The sequence below is a fragment of the Homalodisca vitripennis genome, unplaced genomic scaffold (assembly GCF_021130785.1).
Source record: "Homalodisca vitripennis isolate AUS2020 unplaced genomic scaffold, UT_GWSS_2.1 ScUCBcl_4208;HRSCAF=10257, whole genome shotgun sequence".
Classification (NCBI taxonomy): domain Eukaryota; kingdom Metazoa; phylum Arthropoda; class Insecta; order Hemiptera; family Cicadellidae; genus Homalodisca; species Homalodisca vitripennis.
In genome coordinates, this window is record NW_025780341.1 from 12,047 (window position 1) to 30,581 (window position 18,535).

The window sequence follows — 18,535 nt, forward strand, 5'->3', positions numbered from 1 at the left end:
AAATTTATTTAGTATGAATAAAACAATACATGCTCTGATAGATAAGAACGATCGTATTGTCACCCACTTGCCATTATCTTCCTGAACAATTAAATACTCTATTGTTAAATTTTCGTAATTGAGTTTCATGGAGCCCTCACAAAGGTTTATGTTCCGGAAAAGTTTGTTTTCCTCTCGAAGATATAGTAATAAAATGTGTGTAGACTATGCATACGAACAGACTAGAGCAAAAATAATTCATTGAAACTACTGTTTATACAACATATACAAATATACGACACTTAAGCTAGGATGATACCTTGTACTATAGCAGTTAAAATTGAGGAATTTGACAAATAATCGAGATACTCGTACGTGGTTAGACGCAATAAGAGCAACGCATGGACTGCTGAGGTCAAGATTGCCATTGACCTTGAAAAAACCTGAGTAAGTTATCATCTGTGGCATCACGATAAATAGTTGTCTACAGACTTTATCGCCCGTTACAACAGAAACCTGTTTATACCCAGAGAGCAACCACTTCCCCCCTGACAAACAACATGACTTCGCTAGTAGTTCTCTGTGTCTGTTTCGTTGGCTATGGTACATTAGCCCAGAATTTGGATTTATATGGAGGTGCGTATAGTATGTAATATACTGTTTTTACTGTTAACTAAGCCTAATAATCGTATTCTACTGATACTACTGAAAGGTATAGTTACTTATTACTAAGGTACTAACAAACAGCTAATACAATTACTATTACTATTAACAATCGCATACACACTATACATATACATTTAATTTGAAGTGTATTGTGGCTAACCACTAGCGAACTTTTATTTGTACTGCGCCTACTTTCATATTTTTTTTAGTTGTGAAACGCACGTTCCCGTTATTTACTTAACTAGGTTACTTCAAATGTTCAAAGTTAAGTTTAGTTCACCTTCTGGGAATATTTTGTAATACTAAAGTAACTAGGTATACCATTTAGTGCAGATACTGAATTTAAATTATTAACATTTCTTTGTTATTTTATTTGTGAGTTCCCATAATAAAATGTCCCACTTCTATTGCATTCAAGTCCGGAAAAATATTCAATTTAAACTGATGTGAAAAATGTTTTCTACACAGGGCTGTATTTTAACAGATTCTCTTTTAAATGTTACAAATCTCCATCTGTTTAAATTATAGTTCATAAAATGTTTAACTGTACAAATGCGGCCAAAAAAGGATGATTTGGCAACTTTAGTAACATAAATTGCATTATTAGGAATTCCTTTCGTTCTTAACAGGTTTGGATTCTTAAATAATGACAAACCCCTCAGTGCAATGTAAATAAATACCAGTTTAAAACAAATGGTATAAATTATTTGATTGCTTTGTATCGTTAGAAATCTGTCACTCTACTACAAAACAAAACAGATATTAATTCCATTACAAGCAGTAGCATTGCAGTATTCAAAAATATAAAGAACAAAGCACAAAGCATTGCATTATACTCGTATTTCGAAAACCAGCATTCGTTCCAAAGTCAACAAAGTTCAAAAGTTAAAACTATGTCCAGGAATTATCAAATTTAGACAAAAGTTATTTTGGCAGTATTGTATTTAAAATACATCCTATGACTGTATTACAGAAAGTAGATTTACGTCACATCGCCTATTTTTAAACATATACAACACCCCTGAAATGGTTGTTATTTTAATAAAATTAGCAATATAATAAATCCATGCGTTTTCATAGTATCGTTAATTAAGAGTTGAATTTTGAGGATGTGCTTTAAACCAACAATAGATTGGGGCTTTTGGAAAAGGTCTGACGTGTTTGGCTAATACGGGCCGTTTGTGACAGAGAGGCATGTACACAGAAAGGCTCCCGTACTTCATCATTCTAATAATGCTAAAAAATTTTAACTTTAAAATAAAGCCATGTTGGGAATCAGGCATCGATTATTTCTATGTAATATATATACACTAACTATATTTGAATTTTATTAAAATTTAACAAGATTCACGTTTAAAAACAAAATAACGCACTGGTATGTTCATTGATTATAGTAGTATTTTGTCATATTAAAATTATTACGGTTTAAATTTTGTTTAATATTTGTCACTTTAATTTTACAATAGGTACTACTACAAGAAAACAGCCTAGTACGTTGAGATACAAAAACCAGTCTTGAAGTTCTCATAAGGTTTTACGATTGGTTATAAAGTGTGTGTGGCTATTTTCAGACAGTTCCTCAAGTTACTGTATGTTTACAGTTCTGAGTTTGGAATGTTCTAAAATATCCTAAAGTAACTGAAGAACTGACATAATGCAAGTTTAAGTTATTCGTGAAAATTATTAAATTATTAATAACTACAATAAATTAATATCGGACTTATTTCTATAATACCCTATAGCAGAATAACTTAAAATTATATAATAGATGCTATTTACCAACTAGACATTTCTGTTTACAATATTAAACAGAAATGCAGAATACTTCGTTACTATAAAAAATAAATCTTTAAGAGTGACACAATATTTTTTTTATTATGCAACAATACAGCGTACATTGTTACTCATGCCTTGGAATTACTTCAACAATATGCATGTTTGTCCATAGGAATACAGTAGATAAAATGTATCTCTAGCAAACAATTCGTTTTAGACGTGAACATCATTTATATATTTTTTAATTCTTAAGAGAAAAGTAACACTTGAGGCGATAACAACCAGCAGTTCCGGAGACGTTCAGAGGTCAGCAAGGGTATGAAGGTTCAGAGACTGCGGTGTAAACCAGGTGCTGTGCTGAGGATCTTGAAAAGTAAGAACCGTGTCTAAGATGATTAAATAGATATAAATATATTTTGAGCGTATAATTAGATTCCTTAAAGGTTCAATTTGGCAAAGACTTGATAAACCTGACGCCGAAAGATTACTGAAACCTGAGATCCACTAGACCTACAAAAACCCACAGTAACTAAGGTTGAGATTCCAGAAATCTAAGTTACGGTTTTGTATTTTGATGTTGTAAGTACAGATATCGGCGAGACTAGATTCCGAGATTACTTTGGTTTGTCCTGTAACGTCACAATATTGAACTATCGAGTCTGCATAGGTTTCAGATCTCCTAAACGCGCTTGATGGACCTTTAATGTGGTTTAGACCGTGGTTGAATGCCACACATATGTCACATTGGTGGTACACCTCGTATATCTGTTACTTCTACTGTCCCGCTACATTCTCATGTTTTGAACTGTGTGCAGGTGACGTCTGCAAAGACGTACAAGGCACAGAATGGACGTGCAAGCCCGTCAGTCAGTGCAGTAAGGCGATCCAGTTGCTGAAGTCTGGTGTACGTCCACAGATCTGTAGCTTCCAATTGAATGAACCCGTCGTATGTTGTGAGCCAGATCATGAAGCTGAGCTGCAGCCACCCACAACAACCGTCGACCCTTTGTCATCTCGTCGAACGACCTCGCACACGAGGCAACCACAAGTACCTGGCTTAAGAGCACAGCAACGTGAGTAACGCGTTGGTTTGATATTACAATAAAATCACAGTTATAAAATCTAAATTAACAGTATTTTGAATGTTACAAGAAGAATAGTCTCTATTGACTATTGATTATGAGTGACAAGGAAACGTCCAGCATGAAATTTGAAACTGATTGTTGTGGTGACTATAAAAAGCTACCTGTAAGTTTGCACTTGTATGTTATTTATGAATGAGACGAGACTTTGTGAAATTTACATTTAATTTACCAAAGTTTCAAGTACTCAATACCGTTTTATACGTAAATAAATAAATATATTATTCTACTAACAGTGCTTAAAAACTATTTTGATATTTTAAAGTGCTCCTACATATTTTTTTATAACATACGGCAAACAATTTTGCCAAAGACTTCAGTCTTTTGCTATATAATCACGACATTCTTGCAATTCAAATTCTTATAACCAACAATACTTAAGTTAAATGTAATACATTCATGTATTATGTTAAGGAGCGCCAATTTAGTTATTCAGAATCAATAACTAATATTTCACACTCTGAGATCGATCTCAACTATGGGTAAGAGGGGTAAGAGTCGTATCTTAAAATATGGTACTCACGTTAATACGTGAGTCACATACTGATGAGTATGTGAAAGCAGAGCCAGCCCGTGGAACCGGATTTGCAAGTGGTAAATAAATACGTAAATAAATAAATATATTATTCTACTAACAGTGCTTAAAAACTATTTTGATATTTTAAAGTGCTCCTACATATTTTTTTTATAACATACGGCAAACAATTTTGCCAAAGACTTCAGTCTTTTGCTATATAATCACGACATTCTTGCAATTCAAATTCTTATAACCAACAATACTTAAGTTAAATGTAATACATTCATGTATTATGTTAAGGAGCGCCAATTTAGTTATTCAGAATCAATAACTAATATTTCACACTCTGAGATCGATCTCAACTATGGGTAAGAGGGGTAAGAGTCGTATCTTAAAATATGGTACTCACGTTAATACGTGAGTCACATACTAATGAGTATGTGAAAGCAGAGCCAGCCCGTGGAACCGGATTTGCAAGTGGTCGGCTGAACTTTGAAATACGGTGTCAAGAGTTCGTGACCCTGTCGCTAGTATTGGTGTTTATTTTATTTTCTTATTTTTCATTTTGTAATTGTGCCCCTTGTATGTAATATTAGAGATACTGTAATGCAATCCCTGCTCAACTTTGTTTGCTACACCTGTGTAACTCATGTCCTTATACTTCTACCTGGTATACTTAGGATTACAAGTAACCATGATTATGTGATTCCAGGGTGTCGAGAGTATGCAGACAGCGTGTTTATAAAATTGGCTGACTTCGGTTTGGATACCAAGGAAGAGAGGATAGACACCTGCAACCAAGTGGAGTCTCTGATAGTAGGAGGTCAGGACGCCAGACCTAGAGAATATCCACACATGGTTTGTGTGATTGTATCCATTAGCTTGCTACACTTTCTAGTTAATTTTAGTTTTTTTTTTTTTATTTGGTCTAAGTTACAAGTAATATTATTTAAATCCAGCATGGATTAGGAATTCAGAGAATAAATAATGATATCGTTCATTATTGTTGCCAATGTGTTCCCACTAACACGACGTATAGCTATTTTCACTGTACGAGCAAACAACAATTCAAAATTAACCTCAGAAAGAGACTTTTCAAGTATTTGCTTCTCTACATGGTGAATTACAATGGAGATGAAAAGATACTTATTTTCAGGATCGAAGGTGAAATTGTCTTGTTTACATTGTTTAATATGTTTTATTGCAAATAAAACTACAATGCAAAATTCTAGAGGTATAAACAAGGCTAGAGAGACAACTTCCAACAAGATGAGTACTATAGGCTATCAATAGGTACCTGGGCAAATCAATAGGTACCTAAGGACTGCTCATGAGACCTAGAGAATGGTTATTCGAGAATAGAAGAACCGAGACTTCTGAGACAACCATGTCAGGAAAAGAATCAGAGACTAAGTGAACCAAAAGAGGAGAAACACCTGAGTCTGAGAAGATAACGAGACTGTATGAAATATCAATACGTAGCAGGTCTTGGGGGATAAGAAAGCAATGTCAGGGAAAAGGAACTAGCAAAATTAGAAGGGAATGTAAATTTGAGTGTCTGACTGGGAAGAATCATAGTCGTCTATAATGTGTGACTAGTGGAGCACGAGGATCTGAAAATTAATGAGAAGAGTTTTAGAAGTTCATTGACGTAAAACTAACCAGAAAGTCAGGCGATGGATGACGTGTGTCTAAAATGTAAAAGAATAATTTCTAATTCTATGTTTGTAAGACTAGAAATAAACCTCACAAACTGATTTGGCTGGGATTGAACACGAAAGCTCTTAAACCCAATTTTTCTAAAGATTTTAGTTTCGTGAAACCTTTTTGGTTTCGATTGGAAAGACTTACTTTATCACTCTGCGAAGAGTAATGATAAAGCACGATACGCAATACAACTCTCTAAGATTTGTTTCTGACCTTGAAATAGTTTTTATCTATCTTAAAACGTTTACGACTCCCGGACCTTGATGAATGTAAATCGACCTAACTCAGAAAGCTGTAGGTTTATTGATCCCGGGAAGTGAAGTCCGATTGCTCCTTGGAAACTGTAGGCTTATTTATCCTTGGAAATCCAGACTAATTGATCCTGGGAAAGTCGTAAAAAAATTTTATTGAAGAAATTTACAAGGAATCGCGAAGGTCAGCATGGTCATGATGGCAACGTGTAGGTGTTATTTTGTTGCATATTTATAATGTTATCCTTGATGTAGATAGATGCCACAGTGCAGTGAATATTAGTAACTAGGGTTGACCACAAGGGTATTAATTTTAAAAGAGTAAAGCCGGATTAGGATTTGAAGAGTTGCTTTACAAAATGAATCGTTTAATATTGATGTTGTGAATGGGCATGTAGTGAATATATGTATAAGATAGTAATCCAAAACTTATAAAATTTTAAATATTGACCATTAGCGAATTAAAGATTATGATATAGTAGCCTAAACTTCTACTCTAGTGTTATTTGTCTTCATTTATGTTCCAAGTGTATGTTTGTCCTAATTATAATAGAGTTTCGGACATTTGAAATCGTTATACGTCACACAATATATAACGGTGGCAAATGTTCGAAACTCTGTTATCCTTTTAAACCTTCCATCGTCACTAACAAACTTTAAGCAAAGAATCCCAATTACATCAGGAACAACTACAGAGTAAGAAACCCCTAACCATCCTATCCCATCTTTCGCTAACTTTATCTCAAAGGTTTTTAATGTGCAAGTAAATAAATATCGATTTTCAATCAATTTAGATAACGTTTTAGGCAGTTAAACTTTTAAAAATAGTTAAAAGGTTAAGAGACAAAACTCAATTAAATCAATCATTAGAAATAACTCTGTGTTATAAACCGTATAATACCTAAACCTGCTAACTCCAGAATAAATGCCTAATAGACTATGTTTTATCCAGGCTCAAATTGGTTACGGAGAGGAAAATAAGATTGCTTGGAGGTGTGGGGGCAGTCTGATCAGTAGGAACTATGTTGTTAGTGCTGCCCATTGTACTACAGTATACAGGTCAGTGCTAACGTGTAAGTTACATTAAGATTAATAATTATTTAGCAATAACCCAACAAAAATATATGGAGCAATATTTTATTTTGGGCTATTATATAGCTTATATGGGCTTCAACTAAGACACAGTAAAAGAGTAATACAATGTAAATCTACCATATTCGTTTTAGGAAGGGAAGGGTAATGTCAACCAAATAAATGGACAGCATAATAAGGGAGGCTAAAAATTGGATCGTCCTTACCGTAATAAACAGAAGATATAAAAGATGAATATAAAAGATGATTACAAACCCTAAATTTTAATTATATAATATGCAAAATAATTCGATTAATTCAATTTTCATCTCTTACTGTCGGAATTGATCAGTAAACTAAAACATTATGTTCAAATAATGCACTTAATAATAAATAGTATATAATAATGACATAACTAAACATTATTTTCTTAAATGATACCAAAATAATGAAGTTTTTGGTTTATAAATATATATATATATATATACATATATATATATATACATATATATATATATATATATATATATATATATATATATATATATACATATATATATAACATATATATATATATATATCATATCCCCCTCTTTTACAATTTTCTTATTGTATAGTTGTCTAATTAGATTTTAAACCATTTCACTCCTGTGAAGAACTAACTTTTAATAAGGTTTTTAAACAGTATAAAGTTTTTAATTGAGAGATTTTTGCCACTTTCGTGTTCTCAGTATTGTTATAATTTCGTTTTGAATTAGTTGAAATATTCTCTTACATTTTTACTACATTAGTAACTTTAATAAACTGGTAAAAACAGATAATAAGTATGACCATAATAATTACTAAGGGATGTTCCAAAAACGTTTCAGTATTAACCGTATGTCAAAAAGTTTTTCAGTAAAACTTATATTTCTCAACATGACATAAACTCAATTAGAACACGTGTAGGATGTTTGCATGTACTGCATTTATTTAAATGTGTTTAACAAAACTTCTATGGTGCATTTTATGGTTAAAATAAGACGTTTATGACTATAATCACGTTTTTGGATTCGCACCGCCTTTAAATATTGTGAACAGTTAAACTACTTGAGATATACTTCGCCATTGTAGAGAATCTCAATATATATTCTTCAAACATAACGAATACAATTACAATCTTAAGATAAACAGGTTCCTTTCAGTATTTTAACTGAAGGATGCCTCTCCACAACTATGCCAACATATCTCAAAATTACAGTTATTTTAGCAATGATTTTTAGTTTAGAATCTTTAGCCAAAAGATGAAAAAGATGTTGAATGAAATAAAGATTAAATTGGCCGAGCCAGTGGTGCACATTCCTTATGCGGTGACGAGATATATCTGTGATGTATAGTTATTGGCTGAAGCTCTACTAATTAGCGAATGGCTTATTTATCACACACTGCCAGCTGTCTTTAGTCAAATGTATTATATTTATTGATTATTTGTAAACCTTCTCATATTATTTTTCGATTGTAATAGGACATTGTTTAAAGCATTTTAATTAAACTATAGTACTTGCTTTTTGTGGGTGTGATTCATAAAATTATGACTGGGGTCTATCCCCAAATCGGAATTTTTTAAAACTCATAGGACAGAGTACTCTTGCTCATGAAACAGCTAATGAAATTAGTTACTGGGTTCAGATAAACCCTATATCTAATCCGTAACATATTCTAAGACATTCTCTACCATCCTGCGTGTAGGCAGTCTGCGAGCTGGGTCCGTCTGGGTGAGTACAACATCAAGGTCACGACAGACGAGAGTACAGGTGACGCCAGACCTGTGGTACACAAGATTCTGAGGCGGATCAACCATCCGGACTACAGACCTCCTCTAGCAGAGAACGACATCGCCCTCTACCAGCTGGAGACCGACGTGGAGTTTAATGAGTACATTCGCCCTGTTTGTCTACAGATAGATACATCTATTAATCGCCCGTACGCCATCGCTACAGGCTGGGGAAACACAGAATATGGTAAATTTGTTTTTGCAACAATAAATATAAGACTCAAAAATATGATACAACTTTCTTACGTTAACATTGTACCCAAAGTATTTTGCCGTTTTCATGCTAATAAGGGGTCACAGATCGGCAACATTGAGACTTTATGCATCCATTTTGTTTTTGTTGTTATTTTTAACAATCCTTTGATACCTTCCCTGAAGCCAGGAAAATATAAAAGTTGCAATTTGCTCAATCTTTAAATCAGGCTTATGAAAAGTTTATATATTTTGTGTTTTGTTTGTACTAAGTATATTATTTAGAGGTAGTGTGCATGGAGTTAACACACAACATGTGTGTGGCGATCCCCTACTTGTGCGTGTCTCAACGCTTTGGTATCATTTTTTATATTAAACTTGAGTAGTTACGAGTTAGGTTAGCTATCCCCCTGAGGAAGAGATCAAATTGCACACGTAGCGTACTGTTGGTATTTTGTGTTGTTGTTTGTAGCATCGTTTTCAATAAATGATTGGATCATTCTAAAATGTATAAGTTTGAATTCTGTTAAGAAAGTTTTAGTTAAATCTTGTACTTTTTTACTTATACTTTTTAGCAAATTGCGTTTAACGGCAAATTTTAACAGTAAAGGATCTAATAATGTATGTTTCTAAACAAAACGCTGAAGTTATATATTAAAGAATGGAATGCAGGATTCTTAAATACAATAAGTTCATAAATAAACTTTAAGAATTAAATGCTACGCCATGCTAGCCCGTACTAGTTTAATTTTTAACATTACGGAGTGTACAAATAAGATATATAATTTTCTACATGAGATGACAAGGGAAATGTGTTAAAAGCATGTGATTCCTTTGATTTTCTGCAATCACCCAATAGCAGAGCAATTGATAGTTAAGAACGTAATTATTTGAATAATATTACCTGAAATCCGAGTGTTCTACTTGCCAAAATAAAGGCTACTGACACCGACTCAGTACAGAAGGACTGAATCACTCCTGTTTGGTGGATTGCTCTAAATTTTTCCTAACGTTTATTCGTTGGCTGAGCGTTTAGCACAGCCTTTCCCTCCAGTTGATGACAAAAGCAGATTTCTGTATTTGTGTTGTACGCAAGAGAATGTTCAAATAAGTTAAATTTAAAATGGCATTGAACCATTAAGAGTCGCTCTTCAAACCACCATGTTGTATGAACGCCAAGCCTCCCAGCTGGCGTGCATCTAATCTTGTTTCATTTTACTCATTTATGTGGTACAACCAATTATGCAGGGCGTTTTTACGTTACATTCCACTAACCCGGTTAAAAAAACACATATTTGTGAAAAGGTGTAAACTATACAGATGTATCCTAAAGCACGTATTTTACGACTACCTGTTTGTACGTGTGTTTACTCAGAAATTCATAACTAATGAATGTTTTGTATTACAACGTTGTCACTTTGTGTACTTATCTTATTCGTAGAGTTAAACATACAGAATATGGTAACTAGTATATAACCTTTTACTCCAGGAGGGAGAGCCAGTGATGTTCTGCAGAAAGTGAACCTGACTTTGATATCGGAAAAGGAGTGCAGTGAATTCTACAAGCCCAACAGAGACACTCTACCCAGTGGGGTGCGGCCTGAATCCATGCTCTGTGCTGGGGATACATTCTCCCTCCGTGATTCCTGCCAGGTCAGCTGTCTACTTTCTTGCTGGAAATCAGCAGTGGAGTTTACATTAAAATAAAATTGCCAAGGTATGAATACATGCTTAACAACACCTTTTCCCAAGTCAGCATCCAGGGTAAATTCCTCGTGGAAAACAACCTGGAGAACCAGATTCTTACTGACATCCCAGAAAAAAATAAACAAAGTACAAGTGTTTCAAAGTAAAATAAACAGAAGTAAACCAAATCCAAGACATATTTTTCATAAGATAAAGTTTATAACTAAACGAAAAAGAAAAATGAAACGAGAATAATACATAAATGAAATAAATGGTATTATACTTAATAAGAAAGAGCCAGTAGGTGGCTTAAAATTTGAAGAAGCTGATAAATAAGTTGGGGTATATATTGCAGTTAAGTGTTTAGGAAGACGGACAACAAAATTTAACGTTATACAAGTTGATGGAAAGGGTGAGCGGTGTATTATAAGGTTTTTAGTCTCAACCAAACCGGATATCACGCTTTTAATAAGAATTATGACAAAGTTGATAAGATCGTCAAAATTTCAGCCACCAACTCAATCTGGTCACATCAACGCCAAAATGTTAATCTAAAGTTCTCCAACAATTTCTCTTGTTATGAATAATACAGTAATGTGCAATAATAGGTTTTATGACTACAAAGTTCCTATATACAGTTGTTTTAAAAGTTAAAATATATACCTTATGCCTATTCTTTTTTTTAATTTATTCGTCTATTTCAATAGTTTTACTATTTTAGTTGATACCCGTTTTCGTAATATGTTATTAAGAAAATAGATATTGTTATTAAAATGCACAAATTTGTCTTACATTGTTACAGCATTTATTCAACCATGTGTTGTACGATAGCAATAGGTTTTTTTAATTCTAAAATCTTTAACTGATTCTCTAGAAAAAATAAAGACATTAGATTTTCAAAGACGATTGCTCAAATAAAAAATATTATATTCCGATATAAAAATATTGGAAAACGATACAATCTCTGTATAAAAGTGTCCTAAGGTACAGCACTTACTCCTATGTTTTCATTATCAGCTGTGAACTCCGAAAGTATGGTGAAGAGGACTCAAAGTATACATGTAAGTATAAACATAGTCTACTACTATTTCCGCTACGCATAGGCAGTCTCTGATGTAGCAAGAAAATCTCTAGCCTTGTCCATTTTTGTTTTACAAATCTCTGATACAAATGTGTATGTTAACAAATCTGCTTTATCACTCTTTCCTTATCAATATTCTTTATCAGCCTAAAACTGAGGAACTTTTAGTTTGTGTGTTAGAAAAAGTCATTAGGAGAACCAAGAGTGAGAAGAAAACATACATCACATCTCTCCAATATCTGGAAAAAGCATGTTATAAATATCAAGTAGACTTCAAAACGAATATCATGGCTTTTTGAATCATATCACCTGAGTGGAATACAAGGTATAGTATATAGGTACGTGATAGGTATTTCAGTGGCTTACTGAAGTACGCAACCTGTGTACAATAAACAACTGTTAATCACATCCGTTACAATATTAGAACATGCATCATATAATTGTGATAACCATACTAGTATATGATAAGATACAGAACAATCATTTTACTGTAGCGTAAGTAATAAGTATATTAATAATAAGTTAACTGTACTGTTGCAGGGGGACTCCGGAGGTCCACTGCAAGTGCCGCACCCACAACTCTACTGCACATATTCTCTGGTCGGTGTCACATCCTTCGGTCTGGCATGTGGCGTCAAGCCTGGGGTCTACACGAGGGTCTCCCACTTTGTACCCTGGATCGAGAACATTGTCTGGCAATAAAACATAATACACCTCAGATTAACAATCGTTTCATTAGACAATTCCCTTATAACGTTTCATACTGCTTGTAAGAAAATACAGTAAATGTATTATATTTTTAAAACTCTTGCTAGTAAAAAAACACCCAATGTACACAACAATGTATTTATAATCTAATATATAAAGACCAATGGCGCTCTTACATTCGCTCTTTAACACAATATTAGCAAGGCTATACAATTACAACTATTCACATGCTTTTATAAAAAACTAATGGAAACCATAGTATTTTGTCGGGTTTAGCTCCAGTTTACCTTTCTCTGATTGATGCAGGGTATGGGATATGATGCTTTTACAGACTTGGTTCCTGGAATCTGGAGCCATGTTCGTCTGAAGAGATAGAAAAAATTCGACGATTAAGAAGCTCAAAAAAACGAACATTTTATATCGTTTCGTGATTAGAGACACCTATATTACAAAATATCAAATATAGTGTAATCCAAATACATTGTCATTCTAATTGTCTCATTAGGTGTTCATTAAGAGGATGGTGATTTGGAGCTAAACTCAACATTCATATTAAATAAACTCTCCCCAGCATTGCTACGTTGTGTACTTGGTGTATATATATATATATATAATCAACATACATACATATATATATATATATATATATATATATATATTTATTTATTCATTAATATATTATAAATATTTTTCCAAGTAGTTTAAAATATAAAAAAAGAAAACCAGGTGTTTATGTTCCAATTTTCGAGTTCTATGAACCCTTCTTCAGAAACACTCTAAATTAATAAAACATATAAACAGAACCCAAATCAAGAATTAAAAACAACAAAAGAATTTATATAAGAGTATAATTTTCATAATAATAAATCCAGGAGTATTTATCATCTTTTGTATATTCTAACTATGTATATTTTAAACACAACCAATCACAACAATTTTAACTAATCAGTTTACAACTTCTTGGTAAAAATGGGGAACATAGTTTATTGGGTTTGACAAATTTTATTACGTTTTTTAAAATTAACATCATGTTAAATGCTTAAAATATAGAAAACCACATCTTTATAAAACGTTTCTTGAAATGAGTATTTCATTTCCATTTTGTAAAAATATCCCATTGAAACCAAGAGGAGAATTAAAACACATCTTGGTTAAGGTATCTCATCATAAGGTATATCAAGCTAGACCTTCCGAAATATTTGATAAAGTGAAAAAGATGAATCTACAATCTAAAAAGAGAATGTTGAATCATAGTTTAGATATTTTTATTATATTTCAACATTTTCCATCTGTACTTATTTAAATAAATAAGTATTTGTCTTCTCGTTACCAAACACAGACTATTTATATTTGTAAAATAAGGATTTATAGATTAGATCACATAAGACAAGCCCATGATTTAACGTTGTCTCTTTAGCTATGATCGAGTAGCCTCTAGCCACCAACGAACGCCTTCATTTTAAATTGCACAATTCATATACGTAGGGCATTGTATATTGTGTCCAATCTCGCAGGTGTTACTTTTATAATAAACTTGCACATCTTTGTTTAATTTTTCACGGAAAAACTAAGCAAATACAAATCAAGTACAAAAAAGCGGTATGCAAATCGCACTTTTACATATTTCATTTCACTGATTCCATAATAATAGAGTGCTCAGGGAAAAGTAATAATGTTTTCAGTTCTACTTTCCATAATACCACAATTATTATTCATGTTCGAAGTAGATATTATATAATATAATATCTTAGGCTATATATGATATCTATCTTATATATATATATATATATATATATATATATATATATATATATATATATAAGTAGATATGAATATAAGGGTTCTAGCGCACTTTTGGGACAGTCAGAAAATCAATGTAAAATACTGTCCATTGAACAATAAACAAATCTAAGAAATCTAACAGGAAAGCACGAATGTTAAATAACCGAATCTTTAGCTGTTTTACTGTTCAATGTTTGCTTCTAATTTCTTAAGCTGTTTTAATGAAAAAATCCAGAAATCTTCGAAATCTTTATTCTACAAAGTTAATTGTAACACAGTCTTTATCTTTAATAGTCTTTTTTCCAGTAACAACCAAGTGTAATTTTTCATTTTTATTCAATTCTTTAATCTTTTTTTCATCCAAAACAGTCAAAAATCTGTTCGGTAAGTGTACTTTATAATCTTCCAACTCGGCAATTATTGTAAACCCCGAATTTATCTTTCATTTTATCCAATGTCCACAATTTTATACTTCTTATTTTCTTCTAAATCAATCAATTTCTTATATTCTTTGAACTTTAAATCACCAACCTCATTTAATTCCTTTAGTAGCTCCATTTACATAAGAAAAAAATTATTGAAAAAATAGTATAAAGAATTTAAATTGCCCCCTACAAACCAATATAGTACTATTTTGTCCTATAATTATACTATTTTTTCAAAAATTTTAAGTCTTAGTTTACAGATTTTTCTATAATTAAATAGAAGAATCTACAGCTGTTTTACTACAATTTGTGCTGATTTGTGTCAAATTCTAGTAAAATTCTCCACTTTTCAAAGTCTTGAGTTTATACAAATTTTCCCTATATAAATAGAAGAATCTAACGCTGTTAAATCATAAATTCTGCTGATTTGTATCAAAATCTTTAAATTTTTCCTATATAAATAGAAACATTTAACGCTGTTTCTACATAAATTGTGCTAATTTTTATCAAATTTTGATAAAAAATCCTTAAAAATCTACTGAATTATTGCTATTTTTCAGCTTAATATAAAAAGATATTTTACTAAATAGTAAAACTTGGCAGATTAAAATTTTTGCTCTTTAAATATGGAGAGGAAAAAGGTATCATGTCCATACTGCAAAAAAGATGTTTTTGAACATCATTTTACCCGACATTATAAGTCAAAAGAATCATCTGAAAAATAAAGATATTTATGAAAAAGAATTAAATTATTTGAAGACTTGGGCTAAAGAAAATCAAATTGCCGATCACCAAAACATGTATAATATAGAAAAATTGCGTGAACTAAAGAAAAATTTTAAGGAAAGTAAAAAAGATCTCAATCTATTTAAAGATGAAAAAATTCAATCAATCGCTGAGAAATTGTCCATTGAAAACAAACGATAAAACTAAGTCTGAAATGATCGAAGAAATTGACAAAACTCTTAATGAGAAAACCTGAAAATATCATTGATGTAGAAGTTTTTATCCTCAATACACGGTCTTTTCAAGCAATACATTTTAACAAATTTAAACGATAATTCCATGTCAATTTACAAATATCTATCAATTATGCGGTCAGAAATTAAGAGTTTAATCGAGAAATTTCAAGAAAATGTTAAAAATATGAAGGGTTATCTCTCTTTGGAATGCGAATATGAAAGAACTTTAGTGAACGGTGAAAACACAAACTTGTCCAATGTACTTTACTATAAAAGCAGACGAAATCTTTGACATAAACGACTTTATTACTAAGCAATTTAATAAATTAACACATCGAGAACAGACAAATCATCCAAATCGAGGTTCTGGATGGACATTAAAACGCTGTAAACAACTGATTTTGAGCCTTAATAAACACGAATTTATGAACGCAGGATCATATATCGATTTACCAAAGAAAATCAAAGATAAGAAAGCTTGTATAAATATCAAAAATAAAGATGATTATTGCTTTATTTATTCTATCCGATGTGCTATTGAAAAACCCGAAAGAGACTGCGAAAGATCAAAACAATATGAAAAAATTTGTAAATGACGAGATATTTTCAGGTTTCGAGTATCCAATGTCTTTAAAAGATATACAATTATTTGAAAAACGAAGCAGTAAAGCAAAGTATAATTATCCGAAAATGTCTGTAAATGTCCTATAGTTTTGATGAAAAACTCAATATTGTTCCGTTGCAAATTTCAGAAGTTTATGACGCCAAATTAGAAATCAATTTATTGTATGTAAAACAAGATGAAAAATCTCATTATGTTTTGATAACAGATTTAAACAAACTTGTATTTTCTCAGTTATCTAAGTGTAAAAAATAAAAAATTTCTATGCAGAAGATGTTTAAGCCATTTCTACAAATCTGGAGATTTAACAGACCATTTAGAAATTTGTAAGCAACATGAAGTTTGTAAACCAGTTATGCCGTTTCCTGGTCAAACAACTAAATTCACTAATTATCAAAAGAAGTTTAGCCATCCGTACGTTATTTATATGGATTTTGAAAGCATATTAGAGAAGATTCCCACATGTAAAAACAATCCGCAAAAATCGATCACAACCAAGATTCAGAAGCACATTCCATATGGTTTTTACTCTATACTTAGTGTCTAATGTGACCAATCGTATGTACAAGCCGATATGTTATAGAGCAAAAAATGAAGAAGATTTGCCAAATGTTCTGCAAAATTGTTTGAAGAACTTAATAAATTATCGAAATACATAGCTAAAAAGTATAATTCTAAGAATAAAATACCTATGAAATTGACTGAAGAAGAAGAAATTTCATACCAAAATGCAAACGTTTGTCATATTTGCGAATGTGATGGGTTTTGATAATCAAACCAGAAAAAAAGTACGAGATCATTGTCATTTTAACAGGTAAATTTAGAGGTTCAGCTCATTTATCTTGTAACTTGAATCTCAAATTTTCCACAAAATATTCCAGTTTTCTGCCACAATATGTCATGTTACGATACTCATTTTGTACATAAAAGAATTGGCTAAACAGTATGGTAATGTTGATTTGATCGCAAACACCGATGAAAAATACATAAATTATTCTGTAAATTCTGGATATGGATATGAGTTTGAAGATGATAAACCAAGAAAGTTCATCAAGTTTTCATTCGTAGATACGTTCAGATTTATGGCATCGTCTATAGAAAAGTTAGCTAAAAACCTCAAAAAAGATGATTTCAAACATACAAATCATTTTATACAAGATGGTCTGAACGCAATTCTAGATAGACAACCAAATGACGAAGAAGAAATCTTTAAAATTCTATCTGGAAAAGGAATATTTCCCTATGAAATTTATCGACAGTATTGAAAAACTTGATTACACAGAAGAATTGAGAATTCAAGATTTCTATTCACTTTTGACAGACGAGAGCATATCTGAGAAAGATTTTCAACACTACTTAAATGTATTGGAACAAATTAAAAGTAAAAAATCTAGGAAATTACTTCCGATCTCTATAACATTCAAGATGTTCTATTGCTCGCTGATATCTTTGAAAATTTCAGAAACATTTGTTTGAATTGCTATAAGCTTGATCCAGCACACTATTTAACAGCTCCCAGTCTTGCTTGGGATGCTATGTTAAAATTAACGCAGATAGAATTACAATTAATTAGTGATTATAACATGTATTTGATGATCGAAAAAGGTATTCGCGGAGGCATTTCTCAGTGTATTAAACGATATGTGAAAGCAAATAACAAATATTTAAAAGATTTTGATAAGACAAACCCCGAAAACTATTTGTTGTACGTCGATGCAAACAACCTTTATGGCTATGGTCTGATGCAAAATTTACCATTCAACGATATCAAGTGGATGGATCCAAAAACTTACACTACTGCAGAATGGAGAGAAACAATTTTGGAACTCACTGGCGACGAAGATTATGGCTATATTCTCGAAGTCGATCTAGAATATCCGAAGAATTTACATGAAAATCATAAAGATTTGCCTCTTGCTCCAGAACATTATAACAACAAACTTTGCACAACTCTACTGGATAAAACTGAATATGTTGTTCATTCGAGAAATTTGAAATTCTATCTGGAACAAGGAATGGTGTTAAAACATGTGAATAGAGTTATTGCATTCGATCAGAAGCCTTTTATGAAAGATTACATTGATTTTAATACTAGTATGAGAACCAAAGCTACAAGCGACTTTGAGAAAGATTTTTACAAGCTGATGAACAACTC

General features: G+C 31.9%; 1 protein-coding gene across 1 annotated transcript; it reads left to right on the plus strand.

Moving 5' to 3' along the window:
- Nucleotides 1–463: 463 nt before the first annotated feature.
- Nucleotides 464–12,601, plus strand: LOC124372857 (venom protease-like). The gene is made up of 7 exons (XM_046831270.1): nt 464–615; nt 3,237–3,494; nt 4,793–4,938; nt 6,991–7,097; nt 8,838–9,109; nt 10,604–10,767; nt 12,422–12,601. The coding sequence occupies exons 1-7, from the start codon at nt 540–542 to the stop codon at nt 12,581–12,583; spliced, it is 1,185 nt and encodes a 394-aa protein (XP_046687226.1). The 5' UTR covers nt 464–539; the 3' UTR covers nt 12,584–12,601.
- The last annotated feature ends 5,934 nt before the right edge of the window (nt 12,602–18,535 follow it).

What these genes read in the sequence shown, in the direction of transcription:
- LOC124372857 (XM_046831270.1), top strand. Translation starts at nt 540, where the DNA reads ATGACTTCGCTAGTAGTTCTCTGTGTCTGTTTCGTTGGCTATGGTACA. An exon ending in CTGGGGAAACACAGAATATG is followed by an intron (nt 9,110 to 10,603) that starts GTAAATTTGTTT and finishes CTTTTACTCCAG; the next exon opens with GAGGGAGAGCCAGTGATGTT. An exon ending in CCCTCCGTGATTCCTGCCAG is followed by an intron (nt 10,768 to 12,421) that starts GTCAGCTGTCTA and finishes GTACTGTTGCAG; the next exon opens with GGGGACTCCGGAGGTCCACT.